The 26,152-nt window shown below is 40.9% G+C and overlaps 1 protein-coding gene across 1 annotated transcript in view; it reads right to left on the minus strand.

Annotated features, from left to right (window-relative positions):
• Positions 1-4,932: 4,932 nt before the first annotated feature.
• LOC115823459 (multiple epidermal growth factor-like domains protein 9) overlaps positions 4,933-26,152 on the minus strand; it is a 51,366-nt gene continuing 30,146 nt past the window's right edge. Inside the window, exons 3-6 of the mRNA XM_030787509.1 lie at positions 17,410-17,549; positions 12,954-13,103; positions 7,554-7,823; positions 4,933-5,527 (exon numbers count right to left, since the gene is read on the minus strand). Of these exons, the coding sequence (XP_030643369.1) occupies positions 5,073-5,527; positions 7,554-7,823; positions 12,954-13,103; positions 17,410-17,549 (1,015 nt within the window). The 3' untranslated portion in view covers positions 4,933-5,072. The remainder of the gene's footprint in view (positions 5,528-7,553; positions 7,824-12,953; positions 13,104-17,409; positions 17,550-26,152) is intronic.

Raw genomic sequence — 26,152 nt, forward strand, 5'->3', positions numbered from 1 at the left:
TAGCAAGACCAAACTCTCTGTGTGACTGTTATTTAAATAAATCTTAAAATTCCTTAACTGGTCTCTCTGAGACCAGTAAAGGAGGCCACCATTGCATGCGGAAAGAAAAACGCAAGCTTATCTTTTCAGTGAACTGCACAAATAAAGGAAAAGGATTAAACTATTAATTTGCCAAATTAAATTGTACACACATAAAACATCTTTCACTGGTCCCATGGACCTGACGGCTCCGTCAGCATAAACACTTGAGATTGCCAAGAGCACCTCTAACCGGGCTTCAACAAATACATCTAAAAATCTTAAAGGCTTTTTATTTGGACAGATCTAAATTGAAAGAACAAAGAAATTTGAGAGGATATAACTGCTTCTAGACAGGACATGCAGAGATAACCAAGAAATGTAGGCGTATTTTTTCCCAAGGTCTACTGAAAAGTGTTTAAATAGCTAATTAATGCTATTGAACTGTCTGAAACTATCTGAGATGTCCAGGTTGATTCATTTGTATGACAGGGGGTATGGTGCTTCTGGGATTCATGGAACATCCTATTGGTAAAATTGGTATTCTCCCTTTGATAACATCAGACTATCTTGTTTTCTTTTCAATGGTTTCAGAGTGTCTGTGTTGAACAGGAAACACGAAAGAAACAGGAAAGGCTGATCTACTTTACAGTCACTTTCCACAACTACATTTCTCCATTAACGAAATGGAAAAACCAAAAATAGGTGAACTAGGTAACATCAAAATCCAAAAGTTATTGAAAGGGGTCATGCTCTGAGATTTCTGTGTCAAAAAAAAAACAGAAAAACAATTTACATCCCACCAAAAACTTATCAACATGTATACCTATGTAGCTAATAGCTGCAGTTGTGTCTTGATAACCATTTATGGTAAAATACATTTAATAAGAGAAAATTTCATGAAATATTATAGTTTTAGAAACATGAAGGCTTCATCTTTGTCTCTTTCTGCCCAAATCATGCCAGTCCATTTCTATTTTTAGTTCTGACTACATGTAAAACATAACCGTGCCTGTTTTGTCTCTGGTGATCCACTCTGCTGTCATCAAGGATCTTGAGCCATTCAGACACATGTTGTGAATCAAATCCTATGTCTCACCAAATGGTGATTTGTGGACGTTTTTGGAATAAGCATATCAGAGAACATTTAGTGTGTTGGTTCCTCATCTACTCTCTGGCAGCAGAACACAAACAACAACAGCAACAGCAACAACAACAAAAACAACTTAACTAAAGTATGAAGCTCTACTTCTAAGCAGCAGTTCCATGGCTTGGTTGGAAATGAATGGAATCCATCTAAATGACACTGATAATTCGCACTAGCTTTACAAAGCCACAGTTTATGAAAACTATATCCCCATAGTTAAAATTCCACAAGGCAAGATAAACAAAGACTACTCTCTACAGAGTTGTGAGATCTGTCTGTCAAGCTGTCAGCTGTTAATTAAACCAACTATTTGTATCTCTCAAGTTTTAAAGTGTTCCTGTCTGCATCTTGTAATTGTCAAACTATTTTTTCTTCCATGAGAATGAAACTAGTTTTTGTAATTGAAACTTGATTTTGTAATTGTAAAACTATTTTTGTTCCCTGAGAATGAAATTTGATTTTGCTGATCGTGGAAGATCACTAGACAAATTTAGTAAGTTAGCAAATGGTGCTGACTCAACCAGAGCCAAAACCCCCTATGTGTATAATGGCTGACCGCTGGGTCTGTGTGTTTAATAGCTGACCATTGGATCTATGTGTTCGATAGCTGACCACTGGGTCTTCCTCCAGTTCTTGCCATTTTCTTATGATGTAGATCAGGCAGTAAAAGTGTACTTAGGAGGAAAGGTATTGTAGGCTGTTGGTTGGCACAGGCACAGGGTAAGCAAAAAGATAATCCTTTCAGACAGCTCACATAGAGCAATAGTTGACACTGTAGTAAAATAAATAAAGCTGGTGATCAACGACTTGATTTGCAAACATAGTGAGATTTCAAGGAAATCAAAGTATGAGTCAGATGCTCTGACATCAGATGATACAGCTCCCCTCTTTCCCCCTCTCCTCTACCCCAAACAGTAGGAGTGTGCGAGAGTTCAGTGGGTGGAAGCAGGAGTGCAAAGTTCTTTCTAAATCTGAGTCTCCTGACCTTTTCTCAGAATGTAAAGGGAAACAAAGTGTAGGTGGGGGGCTACTGACTTTACCTTGCTTAAGGATTAAGAAAACATAAAAACATGAATCACAGGATACCCAACAAGTGTGTTTTGTGTATGGCAAAGCAATATTTCCCAATCTCATTATATATTTATCATTTGATTAAAGATAAGGATGACGCATACAGATAAGGGTCAGATTCACACTCAGAAACAGATTGCCACGGATCCTTAACCAACAGAATTCTGGGTCCTGTTCATATCTGACATCAAGCTGTGGTTGGTACATAATCAGGTCGATGTCTGTGTGTACACTGGATATCGGCGCCTTCTGAAATGCATCGTAGGGGCAAACACAGCCAACAGATTTCCCTTTCTCTGGCACAAAGTAATAGGTAGGTGTAGACAGGCAGAGTTGTTCAGATAGAAATAATTATTTTATGACAGTAGTTATCCTTTGATATTTTTTATGTGTTCACAGCTATTTAAGTTTTCAAGTTTTTTTATCTTTCACTGCATATGCAGAGATACAGACACACAGACACACACACACACAAGTAGGACAACAACTTTTAAAACTGCAGTACTTGTACATTTCTGCAGTTTTAAAAATCATGATAAAATAATTTGTTCATCTTTGATGTATATGTAAAATAAAACTGTATGTAGTATATTCTTTAAGTTTACCCGCGGTACGAGAAAATTAAAAGATTTCAACTCTGGAAAACACAGAATGAGTGGATGTATGGCATTACTTGATTCCAAAAGATAACGACCATTTTTGATAGAGTGACAAAAGAACAGTACAGAGGAGCAAGTAAATGAGAGCATGTTTTTAATTGAAATATATGCACCGTTAGTTGGTTGTGTGTGATGTGTATAGTACACCATGATCTTAGGAGAGTGCAAGATCAGACAAACGTTCATCAGATCTGCTATGGTCATTAAAAAAAAAAAAAAGGAGGGAGAGATGATTGACGCATCTGGTTGAGCATTTGTGTCTGTACATGTGTGTGTTACGGCCGTATTCTTCTAAGCGCAGAGTGTGTGTGTGTGTGTGTATGTATGTGTATGTGTATGTATGTGTGTGTACGTGTACGTGTACGTGTACGTGTACGTGTATGGGGGTGGTGGAAGGGGACAGAAGAGAGAGAAAGAGAGGACCTGAGAACAGACACTGAATGTTTGGCAGGGATCCCTGTGGAAGCTGACAGACAGCATGTCATGAATTGTCCAGAAATTCTTTCATAGATTACCACGTCTGAACGTGAAACAAACAGGTATTTATATGTTTAACAGCATATGGGCCTAACATACTGGAGCCTCTTTAACTTGAGCAAAACCAGTAACATATAAAGTATGATTGGTACATAACAGCTCAACTAACTATGCGCTGGCTGAATGATTGGATAGATATAGCTGTCCATATCTATCATTGACTGACATGCTGATCAAAGGTATTCAGAAAAAGAGAAAAAAAACTGCAGTTAAACCAACACAATTAGAAGACAATTATTAATTCTGAATGAGGTAAATCAAATAAATTATCAACTCGACTCTACAACAATACCGAAAAAAAAGACATTCTCTCTCTCTCTCTTTTTCTTTTTTTTTAGGTCCAAATGGCTTCTTTTGTTCTCAGCCCAAAAAGATTAATTTCACATCTCAGATGTGCAACGTCTGAGTATGTGGAAGAAAAAGCTTACTGACAAAGGAAAACGAGAAGAACAATAAATTAAACAGTTAAAAACATAGTAAAACATAAATTTAAAAAAATGAAAAACATTCTCTTACGTTTCATATCTGAAGGATACCTGACCCCACAGTCGATCTAATTAGGTTCTCTTGTTTTGACTTTCACACTGTGAAAGCAGGGTGAACTCTTACCATGTAATGACTTTTCAGTTCAGCTGCTGTACAATGCTGCCCTCTATAGGCAACACCATAGAGTTGCAAGCTCCCAAGCAGGATAGCATCAACTGTACTTGGCTTATTATTAATGTATGTATGTATGTGCAGTGCACTTGTACCAACAGCTGCAATTGTATTAAAATGCCTGTCCTTAATCTGCTGTCTCAGTACAGTTGGACTTCAGTGGACCTTTAAGGAAACTCTCTCTCCTGTTAAGGTGGCACTTTTTTTTAAAGTGTAAAATGTGTGCACATCTGTGTGTGTGTGACTGTGTGTGTCCGTGAGCTAGTATGCCAATGTACATACAGCAGACATACTTAACTGAGTGTGCTACTGCTTATATGAATGTTTTTTTGAGGTTTACATGCATGAATGTGTTTTGTACCTGTTTTGTGTGTCACATTAACCCCATCCAACACAAGTCACTGTCATCTCTCTACCCCCACTGCTTTGGTCACTATCAGCCTCTCTACTTGTCAATCATTAGTGAATTAATTAACAGTTCTGAAGATTATCTTGCCTTCATTGTGTGACCCGTACATTGAGAAAGTCTGTTGCGAGCTTCGGAAACCAGTCCTAATAAATCTGGTGTGAATTCTGGCTTTTAGCGTTGTAGTCAAGTCATTGTGTCTCTTCTCTCATATGGCTCAAGGAGGCACAGAGTGTTGAGATATCGCCAATGTGATTCTCAGTTTAGTCTCGTATTTCTCCTGTGTTCAGTCATCTTCAATGACATAAACTCCTCTGTCATAAACCCCCACCACTCCAACCGATAGAAGGCCAAACCTCTTCTGGAAAAGCTCCTAGCACTTAAAAATAACACTAACACTTGTTTCAGAGAAACAAGAGACCCACTGAATCCCCTCCCCCATTACTGCGCCCCTCTCCCACCCAGCCCTTGCAGAGTCCATGGAGTGGGCACGAACGTGGGTGGAGGGTGGGGTGAAAATCAGAGGAGTGGTGTAGAGTTTGGGTTAAGGTTTGTGTGTTTAGGAAGTCATGTGACGTCATGCCTTGTACATGTTAGCGGAGCTGGTGAGTGCCAGCTGTCCATTTGCTGCCACCTCACTGGGCTCGTCCTCCAAGAGTCCTGACACGTCGGCGTTTGGGATGCTGTCATGGTAACTACTGAAGCTGATGTTGTCTTCCTTTAGCTCGATGGTCCAAAAGGGGGCATTGATCTTTCGATTCTGATACTCCCGATAACTGTACACGCCCCCTGCCACGCCCATCAGAGCCACCACGACTACGATGATGACAGCCAGTATGATGACGTTGAACTGTGTCCAAGACACTTCGGTGATGGTTGCCGTGGTGCTGTTGTTGTTGCTGGGGCCTCCGAGGCTGGTGAGCAGGGACTGAGTGGTGGAGGTAGCAGTGGGCGTGTTCAGAGGGTGGAGGGTGGTGGAGGCATTGATGCTCGAAGACATGGTGGTGGACAAAGGAGAGGGGAGGACACGAACTGCAGAGAGAGAAAGAAAGAGAGACAGAGAGAGAGACAGTTTTTTAAAAAATATGAACATAGGATCACTTTTTAGTGTTTACTTTAGCCCTGGAAAACCACATAACCTCAGGAGTAACTAATAAACTTTTACTGAATGTGAAACTGGAATGAAGGGCAGAAGATTTTACACGCAGGAAATCAATTAAAAAATTTGCTGTTCGCGTGTTTTTAAGGATGCACAAAAGTAGATTACGTTGCAATGCATTTTTCCGTTGTAAAGCTCTAACAGGAAGTTCCTCAGCCTTTTCAAGGAAATGCTAATTCTTCTAATTCAATATACTTTCATTGTAGTGCAATATACGCTTTTAAAAATATATTCAACACTATCAGTTGGATCTCATGAACTCTGTCTCCTCTCTGTACCTCTATATATCTTGATCTTAATCTGTGACCATGATAATGAATATGAAAAAGTTCATCAAAACTAAAACTAAGCAGTAGGGCTGCAGGTTAGAGATTAAAAGCAGTGACTTTGAAGCACTTATTCAGATGACCTTCAAATGTACTCTACTTGGCTGTCACCCAAAACCTCCAAAACCTACAGATAACAAGCATGATAAAATAGCTCAAACGTTTTCAAGTCCAACCTTAATCTAAATTTGTGCATCTGAACAAAGAGAAATGGGGGAGTAGGTACTGTGCAGGTTGTGCTGTGTATATTCCAAATGGAAATAATGTATTTTTGATCAATTTTAGGGTTATTATTTTGTTTTAAGATTCCACCAAACTATATCACAGTGTCCATATTTGGTGGAAAGGCTCACTGATCCAGTAATTGTAAGAACATTCGAAACAACCCTGCAAAAAGTTTTGTTTGTGAAATCTATTAGACATTACCCTGTTAGCTACATAACTCAGATATAGAACTCTATAAAACTCATGTAGTCATACACACGTGTGCACACACGCACACACACACACACACACACACACACACACACACACACACACACACACACACACACACACAGAGACATGAGTTACATCCTGATTGAGACAATTGATATGTTTGCTGCACTGGGTGTTAATCTGTGCTGTTCGTGAAATTGCCAGGCAAAATCATACACATGAGGAAAAGAGAGTAGTCCACCGACTCTGATATTTTAGAAACACGTCTATTCCTGTTACACATTAAGAGACACTTTTGACTTTTCTAGACTTTGCTGAGGTGAAGGCTTCTCTCTGTTTGCTTGGACTTGCCAAGGTATAAGGTATGTTGAAAAAGCATGTTTAAAAAAAAGCAAATATTAAAAAAAAGATATAGTTAACAGCCTGCACATCTGTGATAGATCAGGCCTTATTTATGAGTTCCTGACTTCTCTCTGCTCAGCATATCCGTTGATGTGTATGTTTGCAGAGGGGAATGGGGTAGGATGAAATCTCCAGAGCACAGGAAATCGTTCCAGAAAGTTCCAGAACAGTTCCTCTCTCTGAACAAGACTCTAAAACTGAACACAAATTGGCCCAGATTCATATAAAGGGTCCCACAAACAGCTGCGTGAATAAATGCTAAGTTTTTAATTAGTCCTTTATGTTATACAGGTGTAAAACGCAGTGAATAAACCAAGTGTGATATAATAACACTTTGTGAGACTATAGTCCAGGAGACCTCTGGTAAAGCACTCATTCTTTAAGTAAAACAGTAGAGAAGTTTTTCTGTGTGTAAAAGTGGTACTTCTCAGTAAACACATACATATCTACACAGTTCTGAGTGACACAGGTTCTGGGCGGAAAAGGAGGAAGGTAAGACCACAGCAACAATGCAAGATGCCCAACTGCAACTTACACTGCAAAAGTAACAGGAAGAAGCAAGTAACACACAGAAGAGTGTGAAAAAGCATAGTGATGCCACAAGTTAAGCTAAAAGCAGGTCTCTCTTACCTGCAGTTCTGAACTTGCAGATGAGTGCAAAACCAATGAAATTGTAATGTGTGTGTAGGTGCTGTGTGTAATCTCTCTCTCTCTCTCTCTCTCTCTCTCTCACCAATTGGTTTGCAGCTGCGTTTGAGTGCGTCTCCTGTAAAACCGTCAGTGCAACGTTCACAGTGCAGTCCAGTGGTGTTGTTGATACACCTCAGACAGTGACCTGTCTCTGGGTGACACAGACGAGGTGATGTTCTGGGGTCAGCATTCCCGCTGCAGTTACACGGCAGACAGATACTGTCAGCGTTGTAGAAACCATCACGACACTGCTCACAGTTCGGCCCCTTGTACTCTGGATTACACTGGTCACATATGGGAAGCCCACTAGCATCTGAGATGGAGAAAAGACACACACACACACACACACACATATTATTTTATGAACAAGGCCACTACATGAAAACCTCTATCAGAAGTTGAAACAAAATTATTCAAGTACAAATGGAACTAGGTAATTGAACTTAAAAAGAGAAAAAACAAAACAAAACAAAACAACAACAGTGGAATTCATTTCAGCTGCAAGTTCTTCAGGTGTTAGTATGATCAGAATCAAGATGTCAAGTGTGTTGTACAGGTTCGGAACAAAATATTTCCAAGACACAGTACATGGCTTTTGAAAGCTGCTGTAAAAACAGCTGTCTCAAAGACAACACAAGCTTGTGTTGTCTGTGATTCAGTTTCTTAAAATCTTGCTTTCTAAATCACAGAAGAGTGTTGGTTCTGAATGCAGAGAGCACTCTATTCATGAAGTTTTTTTTTTTCCCACTGATTGCCAACAAACAGTAATAGTTTTGCCGTGCAGAGAGTGAATTCAATTGATTTCAAATCCACTAGGAGGCGTTCTACACAGATGGAGAAATAAAGCGTTTGAAAAACCAAGATGTAAATTTAATCGACCCGGTATTTCAGTGACAGATTCAGTGCTACAGTAGGCTGGAGCATGGCCGTACTCTCGTTTCCGCAAAGTAGGCTACAATCGCTTGCACGTCATTTACGGGAGTAAAACAGGACCAGGACTCAAAGGCTAAAAGGGAATGTCTGAATTTGAATTACACGGCACAGACTGCTTTTGTCACCATAGCAAATGTTTACATTACTACCTCAGCTCGCCAAATCTACGGGAGCGAAGGACTGATAACATTACTATTAGCGTTCACTAAAGTCGCTTCAAATGTTAGCTGTGAGTGCTTTATTGAAACTGCTGTGTCAACTATTACGGTGCAGGTTACGCACGATACTGTACTTTACACGTTCTAATAAATCTCATCTTAAAAATCGATATTAGAGCTCATCGGTTTGTGTAATGTAGCTTTAAACACAGTTCAGAGAACTTGTAAATAATGACAAAATATTTCAGAGATTAACCTCACTAAAGAAGGATCATTAGTGAGACGGAAGGTGTCATTAAATGAGAGGGGGAAATCATAAAAGCCAAAACCAATGAAATGAACTGTTTGTTTGTTTGTTTTTGTGTATGTGTGAATGGGGTGGGTGATTAACAAGTGATGTTCTTGGCAGTAGTTCAGTCTTATCAGTCACTTAATTTCACACTGAAAATTAACTCCACCCTCAGTAGAACCCATCATTTTCTCTTTCATCAACTTCTGCACACAGCTGCTGAATTTAAAACACAGAAAACTAAGCCACTCAGCAAAGTCAACAGACAGATGAGCGAAGATCACAGACAGAAGATGGATGTTAGGAGGTGAACAAAGGAAGTGTACCATATATTTTGCCATGAAGTCATGGACCTCTGACATTGTCTGCATCTGTATGAGATTCCATGCACACAGAAACACACAAACACACACATTTGTGTGTAGTATGTGGCCCTCACAAGCTGGAGTCTAACAGGAGCAAAAACACTGGCTTTACTATTAGGACTTGTTCCTGATTTTGCACAGTCTAAATCTTTTCATTGCTGTTTATGTGATGGTCTGAAAATTGCTGGCCAATACTAATTTCTGATTATTTAGGAAAACACAGCTGATACCAGTGACAGTTGTCTGCTGGCTCTGCTTCAATGGGTTTTATGTTCAACTGTTTAAAATCTTGCCACTGAAAAAAACCCACAGTATTAATGACACAACTTTAAATTGATGCAACCGAGTCAGACATTTATTTTTCATTCCCTTTCTTCAAATTCATCAAAATTAAAGTGCATTCCTGAACTATTATTTTGTGATGAAATCTAACTGTTGGATTAAAAATAAACGACGAACTCAAACAAGATTCATCAGCTACACATTCCTTACATCTCCATATCAGAATGCTTGTTCTCAGTTAAAAATGTAGACGCTTTGGATAAAAGTGTTTGCAATATAAATAAATGTAAATGTAATGTGAGAACATTGTCACTTAAACTGATTACTGTGTGTAGTATACCTATAGGGCTCACAGTTAACCCCTTATCACTATTCACATCCTACACTGTAAGTCTATGGGGCAGATTTTTCATCACAGACAAATGCTTCTGTGCTGTCTCAGAATCTTTCTTTTTCATCTATTTCATGAGATGCTGAAGTAGAGTCTTTGAGCATTATTGTCCTGTTATGGGTTTTACCAACAGTGCCTCATTGTGAAAGTGTAGCCAAATGCAGCTTGCAAATAGCAGCTCTGCTCTCTTCTTCACAAACTGAAGTAGGTGCACAAGGCAGATGTTTTTCTCACCGCACAAGTGTTTTGTGAGGGAGTGGTGCCTGAAGCATCATGATACCAACCAATGGCCATTTGTGCATCTTTGTCGTTTAATAAGCCGATGCTGTTTATTGGCCGACACGTCGTGGAGTCCTTTAATTTTTCTGCTGTTCATTGTACTAATGTCAGCCTCATCACTCACTGCTTTGCAGCCTTTAACTGAATAAAATGACAATGTAGTACAAACTCACATGTGCTTCACTAAATACACCAAATGTAGGGCTAAGACACATACTACTAATATTAGTCATAACAGCACTGTGGTGTTAAAGAGCACTGAGGGGTTTTTCCAAATGCCCCTATCTCTGTCTCTGACTCTGTCTCTCTCTCTCTGACTCTCTCTGTCTCTCTGTCTCTCTCTCTCTGACTCTCTCTGTCTCTCTCTCTATCTCTCTCTATATCTACAGGTATGCTCAGTGCAAGGGAAAACCACTGACAGTACACACACTGCTCAGAAGAATGCACATGCACATAATCATTCACAAACGCAGTCACTCATACAGGTGCAGACACGCTCAGAGAAACCGAAAAAAACAACAACAAAAAACCCACATACTCACAAACAGGCACGCAAACACACGTGTACACACACACTCATGCTGGGAGTCCTGAGCGGCACGAGGATGGAATGGCTCAGGTCGACTGAGCTCAGATGCTCACAGCTGAAATCCTCAGCCTCTGTTAGTCTGCTTATGTGGGAATGCAGTGAGGACATCCTCTACACTGTCTCCTCTCTCTTCTTTTTAAAAATGCCCCCCCCCCCCCTTTTTTAACTCCCAACATGTGCCCAATGCAATGATTGTAATTGCAAAAAGAACCCACAGTGTTGAAGAAAGAGCAAGGGGAAGTATAATAGAATATACTAAAGCAAAATATACTGTGACTTAAAGCTCAGACACTTAATCTTTTTCAATCTATTGGTGTAAAAAAACAGATTCGAACAGGAATGGTGAAGACATCTTTTGTTTTGTATTGACATTCAATAGTCTGTTTTTCAAGCACTTACACAATATCTCCCATCATTAATGTGGAATTTTGATACAGAAGCACAAATTTGTGTGTGTGTGTGTGTGTGTGTGAGCACTAGGAAGGTTTAAAACCAGGACCATTAACAACACAGTACAGGTTATCATGTCTAAAACACAAAGCTTTAGAGTGTGAGAGGTAAAGGGTGCTAGATATGCATACATGCAAAGAAATATATAACATGATTACTCAGACAATGACCTGTGGGCAGAGAAACACACACACAAACATACTGAATGAATGAGATTACATCAGGGCTGAAGAAGCAAACACTCAAGGATTTGGATTAAAATTGTCATCAAGAAAAATCAATGAGGTTAGGGAGTGAATACAGACAGAACAAATAGGCGAACAACACCTTACAAAAGCATTAACAGGCAAACCCACAGATATACACTTTTCCTAACACACACACTCCTTGACATACACACACGGACCTCCATACGTATACGAACACTCCCTTTTCACTTCAGTGATCTAACTGTTCTCCTAGAGTGCGGTTAAATTGGAAAAGGCAGTGCTTTCGATTTATTTATTTATTTATTTATTTATTATGAGTCTCTCTGTCTCTGGGTCTCTGCTCTTTCAACCGTAACTGTCTCACACAACTCACATTAGAGCACTGGAATATTCAGAGTTCGCAGAGCAACAAAAAGATTTCTGCTCCAGAAATACAAAGAAAGATCTCCATCAATCTCTCAGTGAAAGTCTTCAATACCCGTGTACATGTCTTAGAATTTACTGTGAAAAATGTTCTCAGTCTCTGCTGTCTAACTCTGGGCGACAATGCACAGATGTATGCTACAAATTACAATACACTGAACACCTGTTAATAATTACATAAAGTTATATAAAAGGAACCAGCTGATGGTTTCTGTACACACACACACACACACACACACAAACACAATCACGCAATCACACACAATGACCTATTTAGAAAAAATATTTTTAACATATTTACAGTAGTCATAATGAGTATACTCCACAATCAGTGATCCTCTGTGAACACACACAGCACACACACACAGACACACCCCTGTTTGCTGTTTCAGGCTGTATTTTTCCTCTGTCTGGAATGAGCCATACCTGATTATACACAGAAGCACTACTGTCAGAGAGAGAGAGAGGGAGAGAGAGAGAGAGAGAGAGAGGGAGAGAGAGATCCCCAAAGAGATAAACTAGTGTGGCGATGTGAATACATGTCCGCACTCTCTTCTCTAATTCAGTGAAAAATAACTGTAGCACAGACAAAAGGGAAACAGGGAGAAATGAGAAACTGAGAAATGAGGAGTGTCCAGAGGACAGTCATCCTGCTGCCCTCCACTCAGTCCATGTCGTGGCCAAAACAACCTACCACCACAATTACCTCTAGAGACGGCGTAACCGGCCAGGCTTATGTAAAGAAGATACAGGATCCAAAACAAACCCAGACAGAAACCCCCCAAATCCTGCCCCTGTGCCTTTAAACCCTACCCTCTACACCCTAGATAAATACACAAAGTACTCCGTCAGGTTACCAGGACTCCAAATCCAACTACAAAGACAGCCTGATTAACACAGCTAGACTAGGGCAAGATAAGCTAACAAAAATGACTAACAAACAGGGAGTCCTGCCTCCAGACCAACCCGGGATGGTCGTTTTCTGTTGGGTTTAACATAGTTCTCTGGACCAGTCAGGGCTAGGCTAGGCAAGGCTAAAATAAGCTAAAATATGCTAAAATGTGGAGGTACTCACCCAGAGAGCAACTGCCTGTTGAAGTAACGGTGGAACAAGGACAAGGGGTACAGGCATCTGTCAGAGGTCTACCTGGTGTCCGGTAAAAATTATATTTGCATTCCTCACAGCTGGGACCTCGAGTGTTGTTTTGGCAGTTTACACAGACGCCTAAGAGAAAGAGAGAGAGAGAGAGAGAGAGAGGAAGGGGAGGGGTGAGTTAGCAGTAAGAGTTTTGATAGACAGGACTTTGACCCAGTGAGACGAGTTGATTTGCAAAGTAAGAAAAAAATGCAAAGTTAAAAAGGGTATGGAGATACAACAAACACAGCAGAGAAAAGACAAACCAGACACACACACACACAGAAACAGAAAGGATGGACAATGCCAATGAGTACAGACGTGAGCACAGCAGAGAGGAACTGCACACACACACCCTCACACACAAACAGCTGGAGGAAGTGTGTCCATTAGACCACATGCTCTCAGAATCAGTCTCTGCTGGAGTGTGTACAGGGAGGGAGTCTTTTACATAACTGGGCAGGTTCCCATAGACTCAGAGAACAACAGTCTATCCCACGCACACACACACACACACACACACACACTCACACACTCACTCACCGACCGACACACACCCACACCGACACACACACAGACTTCAGATGGATCCTCTTTGAACTTAGAGTTTAGCGTTAACGTAATGGTTATATGGGTGCTATGCAATGTGCAGACATGTCTACACAATGTACAGGCATGTTCACACACACGCGCACACACACACACACACACACACACACACACCACACATATTTACAGTCCATCAGTTTACAGTCCATCTCTCTTTCTCTGTCACATACACTTTCACAACACACACACACACGCACAGCCTTATGCAACTGCCATTCTATTCTGGGTATCAATTGAGCGGTCATGCTGGAATGTGTGGTGTGCCTTTTGATTATATCTCTCCAAATCAACTACACAAAAGTCACAGAAGAACAAAGAGGGAAGAACAGGAGGTCTGTGTGGAGGACAGTAAAGTCTGTAGCTGACATCAAATCCGACAGCACACACTCACACACACAGACTAACACACAGTGAGAATCCTGGATTATAAGACTAATATAGTGACACAGACCTACATGTGTGTGAGATTTCTGTTTCTCTGTATCTGTCTTGTTATCTCAGTGGAATACAAATGGGTGTAGCCAAACAGGACAAACAACAGAGTGAACATTATCTAGTGCACCACACATAGGTATGAGACCTCTGCATCTTACACAGACTCTGAAATGTACACACACTCAAGCACATACACACTCTCTGAAAAAAAAAGCCTTTCTGGCCCAGACGCAGTGAATCAAAGAGTCCAAAAGGGAAGAACCTCTCTCTCTCTCTCAGACACACACACACACGCGCGCGCGCGCGCGCACATGCACACACGCACTAACACACATGCACACACACACACACGCACTAACACACACACACACGCGCACACGCGCACACACACACGCACTAACACACACACACACACACACACACACGCACTAACACACACACACACACACAGGTAAAACTGCAGCTTCTGCTCCAGCTGTGTTGTATCATCACTAAATCAAACAGAAACATACATTTTCTTGGCCCTCCCTCCCTGTTTGCCTTAATGTCTCTCATCCATACGGCCAGAAGACACAAGCATTCAGAGCACATTTAAATCTCTGCCGATTCCATCTGTTTGGATCGTTTGTGAAATTATGGAAAATCATTCTCCACAGCCAAATAGAGCTGATTCAGAACCTGTGTGACACAGAGCCAAAGCAGGTGAACCTACTGAGATGGAAATGAGTCAATTACTGACTGACCTTCAAAGGCAGTTTTCTGAATTCTCTCAGAGTTCAAGTACAGCCCTGAAAGCTGAGTTAATGACACAGACATATTCACCTATGCAGGGATTCATTTTTCAAAGGACAATGAAAGAGAGAGAGAGAGAGAGAGAGAGAGCGAGAGAGAGAGAGAGAGAAAGAGAAAGAGAAAGAGAAAGAGAGAGAGAAAGAGAAAGAGAGAGATTTCATGTCCAAACAAGTCACTCACACATAGAAGAAAGAAAAAAGAGAGGAGCAAACAGAGAAGGAGAGATTCAGAGAAGGAGAGATTCAGAGAAGGAGAGATTCAGAGAGAGAACAGAGAGAACCCTCCTCAGATAATTCTTTTGGAATGTGTACAGAGGGTTCAGATGATCCTGCCGTTATTGTTATGCACCGTGAAGTGAAGCATTCAAAGTGTATAAATATCACTCTTCTACGGTAACGCTCTAATCCGTGTTGATAATATGTGCAGCACAGAGAGACAGGAGGAATCTTCTTCTATGGTCCAAAACCCAAAACGATTAAGGATTATAGTGTGTGTGTTGCACTTGTTTGGAAAACCTCTGTTGTTACGTAATGAAGTGTTTAAAAAAGTGAAAGCGACACAGTGATAAAAAAAAAAAACCCACCCAGGGCTGTTTATACACAAGACAAACAAACCATAAACACACACACACACACAAATATGCATGCGTACACACACACACACAGGCCTGCTTTATGACACAGTGTGTGAGTAAAAATTCTTGGTGTAGTTTGGTGTTGCTCAGTGTGGGTCAGCCAACCGGGAATCCAGATTTATGATGGAACAGTGGTTTTAAACACATTAAATTCTTCACTGTTTTTCAGGAAGACAGAGAATGCATCTTCAACAGCAAGTTTGTGAGCTGTATTACAACCTATGAATGATGTGAAGACGAGAGTAGTTTGAGAGTCCCTGTTGATTTCATATAGTACCATATGTAGAGTGCTAGTCCTGGAACTAATACCTAAATTGCTCCTGTCAATGACCAGTACTCTAGCCACCAGGCTAAAGCAAATCTACATGAATCTTTAACCCCACGCTGCTATAAGGCATTTCGACAGTGTAATTTTTCTTCAGTGATTTCAGAATGGGATTGATTTGTAAAGTGTGTCTGACATGATTCCTCTTTACTACTTTCCAAAGCCTTGGTCTAGCAGCTGATTTAAAAGTGTGTATGTAAAAGCAGCAGATACACACGCCTGTCAGAGGCGGGACAGGACAAGAGGAGTTTATCCTGTCTGCCAATCAACATAGGACAAATCAGCACGACCTGAAGCTGACATCAGCCACTGACTAGTCATTAATGAAGTCTAATTAATAAACTAAAAGTCAGATGTAAGCAAGGTCTAATTAGCTCACCCTGTGTCTTATGTAATTAATGTAGTGTGAGGAGACTACATGAGGAGACAATCTTAACACAGAGAGAGAGAAACAGAGAGAGATGGGGGGGAAGAGAGTGAGAGGGAGAGAGAGAGGGAGAAAGAGAGAGAGAGTGAGGGGGGAGGGAGGGAGAGAGAGAGAGGGGGGGGAGAGAGAGAGAGAGAGCGCGTGCCATTTTCTCAGAGTGATGACCTCAGCACTGATGCACTGGCTGCAGTATTGGGACTGCAGGTTCAGCTGTGATGAGAGAAATGTGACCACTGTAAAAATGCAGAAAATGCAATGTTTGTAATGTTTAAGTCTTCTGCTCTGCACAGGTGTTTAGAAAACAAAATCAAATCTGTCTCACTCTTTTGAACTGGTATGAACACAATGTTGCCAAAGCATCAGGAGAAGGGAGTTTGATTATAGAGAAAAAAACCCCCAAAAAACAACAAAAAAAACCCCATGAAAAATAGAAAAGCATTGTATTTCAAACACAGCTGTATTTCTATTTGTTTTTTAAACAGAATGACTTTATCAGAACTACACCACAGTAAATATTTACAATAATGATGAACACATCATTCTCTCTCCCAAGTTTACATAACTGTCTGTCTGATCACATCAGTGTCAACACATCTGCAGCCAAAATCCTGCAAGGGAAAATTCAATAGCACCGCATTCGAAATTACACCCCAGCTCATCAATGAAACATCACTATGCCAATCAAAACCAATTATTTACCTGCAAGAGTTGAACATTTCCACAGAAGTTTATGTCCCAAACACCATTTTGAGTTCATACTCATCCTTAAATAAACATCTACTCAGCAGTTTTCCATCTGAAAATCCTTCCATTTTTCCATCACTGACTATATCTTTTTCTTCCAATCACAAAGGCAAATCACATACATTCGTGGAAACAGATATTTTAGTATATCTATTGAGTAGCACTGGTTACCACAGGGAGGTGCAACGACTTAAAAGCACAATCCCACTCTCCAAAAATGATTCTAATGATTGTGTAACTTTAAAAGTATTTACGGCATGTGACAAGGCCTAGCAGTAAGATGAGAGGGAAATTAATAGGAATTCTCAGACTGAACAGAAGCTACTGAAACATGGTAGAAAAGGCTGAGCTGTGCTCCGTTGGTCGACCTGGGCTGGTACATGTCCGTTTTGGTGGGTGGGTGAGAGGACAGACAGGGGACAGGACTCACCTGACTGTGGGTGACAGTAGTGGGTGTGATTGTTACACTGGCATGGTTGGCACCCTGTGTTACTGAAATGGAAAAACCCAGGATGGCAGTCATCACACTTGTCCCCGTACACACCTGCCTTACACACACATACACCGGAGCTGTGAGAGAGAGAGAGAGAGAGAGAGAGAGAGAGAGGGAGAGAGGTAGAGAGAGAATGAATTCAGATAAAAAAAGACAACTTGACAGTGATACGTTGTGTAAAAACAGAATAACATCTGACAAAGCTCGAAAACTTCTTATGACACACATCAGTGGGTATTTGCATGTATGATGCATAATACTACTTTCATACCTGAGCTGTGGATCTTCACCCCCACAAACACACAGACACAGACACGGAGACACAGACACAGAGACACACACATGCTGACATAAACACACAGACACAGACACAAAGACACAGACACAGAGACACGCAAAGACACGGACATAGGCACACACAGATAAAGCTCCCTAGTGTTTTCCTAATTTAAAAGAATACAAACAGTCTCTTCTCCTCTCCCTCTCTGTGCCGTGAATTAAGCCATGACCTCTTCCAAATATAAAATACTGAGGTGTAAGGATGTGTGTGTCTAACGAACTACTTCTCCTCTTAACTCTACTCCTCTCTCTGACTCCATACACCTCCCCTTCTCACAGAAATCCAAATACCTTTAACAGACCTCCCGCAAAAGCCCTCTCTCTGTTCCTCCCACAGTTTAACATGATCACACAGTCAGCAGACTCAAAGCTTTGGAAATTCTGCTCTTTTTATGCTCATAATGAGCAGCATTATGTGTAAAAGCTTTGTGCTTTGTTGCTGCCGGAACAAACTGGTCTACAAAAATTTGTAAGCTGTTTTCCAGAATACAGCAGGATGGGAGAGTGAGTGAGTGAGTGAGTGAGTGAGTGAGTGAGTGAGTGAGTGAGTGAGTGAGAGAAAGAGAGAGAGAGAGAGAGAGAGAGAGAAGGAATGACAGGGACAGAGTTAAAGAGAGAGATATACAGGTAGAACAGAGTGGACTGTTCTAACTCAGGTGACATTAGGCTGGACATAGACGGGAGACTCCTCCCTCTCGTCTTATGACTATACAGACACAGGGTAAATTATAGTGCTATAGGTAATAGTGCCACTGTGACTATATAGTGCTACTGTTACCATATATTTGTAACAATATGAGAATGGGAACCTGGTAATGGCTCCAGAGCTCAGTGTGACAAATACTTACCATACATTTAATCAGAGACACACGCACACACATGCTCAAAAACATACACACATGCATGTATGCACACCCACACACACACACACACACACACACACACACACACACACACACACACACAAAGACACACTATGGAAATAACTGGAGCAACAATGTCAGTGGTAATTCAGTGGTTAACAACTTCAGATATTAACACCACCATACATAAAAGCGAATTCTGAAAATGTTGTGTGAGTGTTTGTATATTTGTGTATTTGTTTGTTAATTTGTGTGTTTGTACAATTTCCCAGCATCTGAGAGGCCAAGTTAGCTCTGTGATGTATGCACTGATAATCTCACAACAAGCCTTCCATGCCATATCACGGGACTGGAAATCTTGGGAGAAAAACAGAGAGAAAAAGTTCTGTCAACCTGACACGGACACACACAGCTGATTTGGTTTCTGGGATGGAGCCTGAAGTAATAAAACAGAAAGAGAAAAAAACAAAAGGATTGCAAACGGATAAAAGTGCTTCAGATTGTGAGAAAAGAAATCACCAAAATGTCTTCAGACAAAGGGCAGCTATCTCTTGTCAATGAAAATTTACTTAATAAAGACACACAGACGCGCGTGCACATGTGCACACACGTGCACACACACACACACACGCACGCATGTACACACACACACGTACACACACGCACGCATGTTCACACACACACGTACACACACACACACACACACACACACACACAAACACATGAATATACAACCTACAGTAATGACTAGTAAGACTAGTGATACAGCATGTTACAAGGATCCTCAATTCAGACAGAGAGACAGAGCTCCAGGTAACCACAAATTAAAAACATCACATTAAAGCTTTAGACCTGGGATTTAGTGTGGCCAAAACTTAAGTCTGCCTACAGGCAAACCTCTGAAATGGAGGACACTTTAAAATTGGAGTTGTCTCACTGTCTCTGTCGCACTGTCTCACTGACACTGAGGAAGTCTTCATTTTCCTGTGTCATGGTTCTGCTTTTTGTCATATTTGCCTCTTTTATACCCACTTCTGCTGTGAGAAAGCAGCATCCTTTTCTGTTAGCCTGCAGAAAGCACACTTCAAAAAACACAGGTTTACAAGGTTACTTTGGTTTAGGGTTAGCTTTAGGTTTCCTCTTTTTAGGTTTAGGTTTAGGTTTTCTAAACTGAATTGGGTTTAGGTGTTTTAGGTGTAGGTTCAGGTTTTCTAAACTGAAGTGGGTTCAGGTGATGTAGGTTCAGGTTTAGGTTTAGGTTTTCTAAACTGAAGTAGGTTTGGGTGATTTGAGTTTAGGTTTAGGTTTTCTAAACTGAAGTAGGTTTGGGTGATTAGAGTTTAGGTTTAGGTTTTCTAAACTGAAGTAGGTTTGGGTGATTTGGGTTTAGGTTTAGGTTTTCTAAACTGAAGTAGGTTTGGGTGATTTGAGTTTAGGTTTAGGTTTTCTAAACTGAAGTAGGTTTGGGTGATTTGAGTTTAGGTTTAGGTTTAGATTTAGGTTTTCTAAACTGAAGTAGGTTTGGGTGATTTGAGTTTAGGTTTAGGTTTTCTAAACTGAAGTAGGTTTGGGTGATTTGAGTTTAGGTTTAGGTTTAGATTTAGGTTTTCTAAACTGAAGTAGGTTTGGGTGATTTGAGTTTAGGTTTAGGTTTTCTAAACTGAAGTAGGTTTGGGTGATTTGAGTTTAGGTTTAGGTTTTCTAAACTGAAGTAGGTTTGGGTGATTTGAGTTTAGGTTTAGGTTTTCTAAACTGAAGTAGGTTTGGGTGATTTGAGTTTAGGTTTAGGTTTTCTAAACTGAAGTAGGTTTGGGTGATTTGAGTTTAGGTTTAGGTTTAGATTTAGGTTTTCTAAACTGAAGTGACACAATCTCAGCCATGGAAAAAGAAAGCATTTCATGTGGTTCTCCTTTTTCATGTTTAAAGGTGTGGGAGTGAGTACAGGGACAAGCTGGAAAAGAATGAAGTGACACTCCAACACTGCTCCTTCCTCTCTGTGACAATATTCATTATGAAACGAGAGTAAGTGATCAAAAACATGCCGTGCCACAGAAAAAGAGATTAAACCTGCCAACATTAACAAGACCTCCGCCCACATCCCAGACAGACGGACGGAGCAGGAGTGAGAGAGTGAGACAGGGAGAGGCAGAAAATCTTGGGTGGAGATGCTGACTCCTTGTGGAAATCAGAGCTGTCTCTACATATGAGAGGATGAAAGGGAAAAGAAAGACTAGCAGAGTGAGCGAGAAAAGAGGGAGAGTTTCGTCCACCGGGTCAGGGGTTACTGAATAATCTAACTCAATTAAAACAAAATAAATTAGAATAAAAATAAAAATAAATAAATAAATAAATAAAAATCCTCATTGAGTGAGGGTGAGAATGGACTCCTGTTGAGGGACTTAACCCATTTGTCTGGAGGCTACAGGATAATCTTGCCCATACGCCACGGGGACGGCTTTCCCCGGAATACATCTCTGACGTTTACAGACAGAAATGGATCAAATTCCCTGGTCTATTATGTAGGTGTGTGTGTGTGTGTGTGTGTTCCTATTGGCTGAGCTATCTGGTGTACTACTGAGGGAAGGTTAGAGCTAATCTGGGGCTGAGAGAGAGAGAGAGAGAGAGAGAGTGGAAAAGACAGAAAAAGACAGATATAGACAGGGAGATTGAGAAAGAGGAGACAGGGAGTGATGGATTGGAGGGGAGTGGTGTTGGTTGAGGAGAGGGAAGAGAAAGAGAGGGTAAGTGGGTTTTACGAGTTTATCGATCAAACGTATTAAATAGAGCACATCAAGACTGCAGCACAAGCTCCTTTTCTACAACAAAGAATTAGATGGAGCTGGAGCTTCGTACACCAAAAAAAACCCTCACTTCTAGTACCTTAGCAGTGTTTGAGATTTTCTGTAAAAACAAAAATGGTCACGCAATCCCACATGTCACTGTTCTTTCCAGTCTCTCTATCTCTCCACCCATCGCTATGTCACACTCTGTCCATCTACTTCTCAGAGGCTGGACAGAGTGAAAATGAAACCTCTACCAGTCTTAAAGACAGAGGGCCGGTTTTCAAACTGAAGTCCTGAGATGAAGTGCTGTGTCTCTACCTGTCTTGGGGTCATCTGATCTGATCCGCACCAAAGCCCCGTCACGCTCGGTTAACATAACCTAAGCCAATGCACTCTGTAACAATTACACAAAATATCAGTGCTGTTTACCCCAGCAGGAAAAAGTACCCCACCCCCAAAGGGAAGCTTGTAGAAAAAAAAAAAGAAGTCTAAAAAAAGAAAAGAGAGAACAGACGTCTTTCTTTTGAATTCTCATGTGGAGGAAATGAGGAGTCACTGCAGGCAAGTGTAGTATCCTTTTCTGAAATACTTAATACTGAAATACTTAACGTGTCTGGCCAGATGAATTACTGATGACTATGTGGGTCAAGGTAGCGTCAAACACACACACACACACAGAAAGAAAAGAAAGAAAAGGAGAGAGATGAAGTACTGATACTGACAACACTGGAGCAGTGTTGGAGCTGGGTTTGTTATCACCTTGCCTCAAACAGTCAAGATTAGCTGCTAAAGCCATTTGTTTTCCATTGACACTATCTGTGTATTTTCCTCACTGACTGTGAGGAGGAACTGCAGATGAAAAGCTGCAGAAAGGAAGAGAGAGAGAGAGAGAGAGAGAGAGAGAGGGAGTGCACCCAGTGAGAGAACATACTTCTTAAAGTCCAGCTTTTGAAAGAGAGAGAGAGATTTCACCACCAGGGACCTAAAATAGGCCAGTGAGCAAGAGTTTCCTCCTGTCAAAAATAGCAGCCGTCTTCGTAGCCCATACACATATTTGTGGTTGTGAGAGTGAGTGTAAGTGGCTCGTTTGCAGTAAGTGGAGGTGCTGGATTTGGATTAGGCCATGTCACCTCTGTACTTTGCCAAATTTCACACAGTGAAGGAGAAAAGAGAGGGCTAACCAGTGCAAAGGTAGCAACAACTTCCCTAACCATTCAAAAAAGATGAAAACACATGCTCAAAAACAGGTGTGGAATATTTTCAGGGGTGAGAGTGAGTATTAGTTTTGTAATAACACGACTGCACTGTTCTGCTTTTTCTGAAACCACTCAGTAACACAATTAGAGTGAGAGCATGATGCTATGTCACATATAGATTTGTGTGTGGTGTGTGTGTGTGTGTGTGTGTGTGTGTGTGTGTGTGCGTGTGTGTGTCTGTGCGTATGTGTGGACCCCCCATGACCTCATCTCACTCCACACCCTCTTTCAAGGATAAGGGAAGGTCAGACAAAAGGACAGGAGAAAATCTCTCACAGATTCACTCTCAGAGAGATCACCCATTTTTGCTGATTTCCTTGGCTGCCAGCTTTGGTAGTTTAATCAGCGTAGACTGAAACCTATTTCTCCGGGTCTGATTCAGAGGACTACATGTGGTTTTCCACATCCACTAAACTGGCAATACAACATTGATTTATAGGACACAAAGTGACTTTCCACAAACAGCACTTTGTGTTTTCCCCATTTGGCACTATACTGGTTTTAGTTTTGGCATACTGGATACACATTAATCATGTGTTCCCTGCACAAGGACCAATAACAATCCTGTGTATCCTCTGGGATACACACACAGACACACACACACAGACACACACACACTTTCAAGTAGCACTATCCGAACAACCAAACACAAACACAGTTATTAAAATACAATACCGCTTATCTTTCTCCACCACCCTGGAGCTCAGTTGTGCTGAAGCAGTCCCAAAATGATGAATTAGCCTTGGGTTTTTTAAAGCAACCAGCAAACATCTGTGTGTCTCTGCTCGTGAGTGTATTTGTGTGTGTCAGTGTGTGTGTGTGTGTGTGTGTGTGTGTGTGCCTGTGCCTGTTTATCAATACTGTTTGAAAAATAAAACACCTAAATCCCATTTCATGCTGTTTCAGCATCAAATATTCATGTGTAAAAAATAACTGATGGAGCGAAACTGCTTCAGTGTTTCACAGTTCCACTGGGCTGATTCATTCGCTCCTTACTTCTGACTCAATCTCTCAGTCTGTGTCAATTCAATCCATTGATGGTAACTTGGGCGCAGGCAGGGCCCAGGGATCAGGGATCATTGATTTTAAGTTTTTTTTTTCTTTTCTTCATTAAAATAAAAGGATGCAGAAGCAATCTAACAACAGCATGGTGATAAAGTAATACCCTCTCATCCAATCATTGACCATTTGTCTGGGCTTAAATTGTGGAAGGTGAAATGAAATTTGCTCTGTTGTTCTCAGGAGCCTGAGAGCATTTGTAAACGTTTAACAGGCTAATGGCTGGATTTCACCAAAAACATCAGATGTTAGCAGAAAGACTGTTCCTCCTTTTAATACTGAAAGGGAAGAAAATGGAAATAATTTGCACAAACAAACAAACAAACAAACAAACAAACAGACCTTCACCTGTGATCTCTTTGGATCTAACTGAAAGCTAAAATCCAATGTATCCTGTGACTGTTGGTTCAGTGATGAAATCCAACAGCTACATGTTTACCCTTGAAACATCTTCTCGAAGGTCTGTCTTGGCCTCTTCCCAAACACACAGTGCAAAAACTCAAACTGTTTTACAGACAGAGCAGCAAACAGCAGCCAACTGAGAACAGATTCAGTTCAGCAGCAGGACACATCCTGCTTTCAAACCAACATTTCAGAGCCGAACAAGACAGATCTCGGGTAAAAAGGCAGATGTAATGAAAAAATACAGATCTAAGGTAAAAAGGACGATCCTCCAAGAAAGTATAGGTACTTTCAACTGGGTGTATGTGTGTTTGCCACTGTTGTCAAGGGGAAAACAGAGCTATTGTAATTGAGCTATTCTTTAAGAAACCTAGAGCAGTCAGAGAGAGAAAAAAATTGAAAATATGACAACAGACTGAGAGATGAGATTGCGTGTGCTTGTGTGTGTCCATGTGTGTGAGACAGCATGACATCCGACTGTGTGTGTGTGTGTGTGTGTGTTTGATTGGTCAGTGTGTGCTAGAGAGGTCACATACTGACCAGACTGTTCATCCAAAGGACAGCCACAGGCAAAAGAACGATAGAGAGGGAGAGGAAGAAAGAAGGAGCATCTGAAGTCAAATGTAATGATCTGTTTACATTAAATGGGAGTCTGGTGTCTGTGTAAGAATTTGCCCTCTGGTTCTTTTCTGGCTGCATAAATAAGGCTTTCTGTTCCACAGACAATGACACAAATCAACCTTTCACGCTGTTATAATTCCCTCATACGCATTTAATTGGGAAAGTATTTCATTATAATACTATTACTGTGTAGAGGCATTTGGGGTGATCTGAACAGAACAGTAGAGTTGAGTCAGGTCTTTTAAATTAGAAAAGAAAAGCATTTAACAGAATCTGCAGAACTGTTCAATAGAACACTATTCTGTCTTTTGTCCTGGGTTAACATGCACTCCAGAGGTTTCACATCATCAGACCACTCTGTCCTCATCAGACTCTGAGCTTGATCCACACACACACACACACACACACACACACACACACACACACACACATACACACACACACAGAGCTTCCCGATGTTGGTCTGACCTACAACAGCAGCAGTTGTAAATCAGTGAGGGAGAAAGTACATCAGCCTTAATTCAAAAGTTCACTCAAACCCCTCCACTTCCCTCTAAACTTTCACTCGTACACATTAAATCTGCCAGTACTGATCTTCTCAATGTAAATCTGTCTTGGAGTTCCGCAGAGCTAATTACAGTTATTTCACAAAATATTAATGCCTGCATGGCTACCATTAAACACCAGAGGGCACTGTTTTCATGTGCCTACTTGGGTGAGCATGGATTAAACATGCACTACATAGTGTTAACTCCAAGAGTCAATTTAACACTGACCAACTAGCCATGTAATTGGGGCATGATTTCTACAAGCTGTCTGGGACTGGAGTGCAGATTATGCAAAAAAGGTCAGCAATTCCAGTTCACCAGACTGGGAATATGCAGAACTTTCTTGTGATCAACAAACTGTCACCTGAGGAAGGGAAGAACCCAGATGGACGCGAGCACTGGATGTGTCTCTGCAACACACAGGTACAGATTTGAATCCAAACCGTCATGTCAGGGACATTATATCACCAGGCCCCTGTACAATTAGTCTGTTGTGCAACTCTACCCCTGAATACACCTTTACGCAAAATGATTACAGTACACACAAATCTGTGTCTTTCCCCAATGACTCATTCTGACTAATAAACACAAAAAAAGAATTTTGTTTAGAGCACCACAAATGGTATTAACTCACAGTCAAAGACACAGCAGCTTGAGAATGACATAGTCCCCACATACAACACAAACTATACAATGTTTAGTATTGGTCAGATGTAAACATATCTAACATGTCTGATGTAATGTGTGTGTTAATGGATTATTGACATCAGTGAAGATTGGACACTGACATAGATGAACAGTCTGGTCAG

The sequence above is a fragment of the Chanos chanos genome, chromosome 10, assembly GCF_902362185.1.
Source record: "Chanos chanos chromosome 10, fChaCha1.1, whole genome shotgun sequence".
NCBI classification, from domain to species: Eukaryota; Metazoa; Chordata; class Actinopteri; order Gonorynchiformes; family Chanidae; genus Chanos; species Chanos chanos.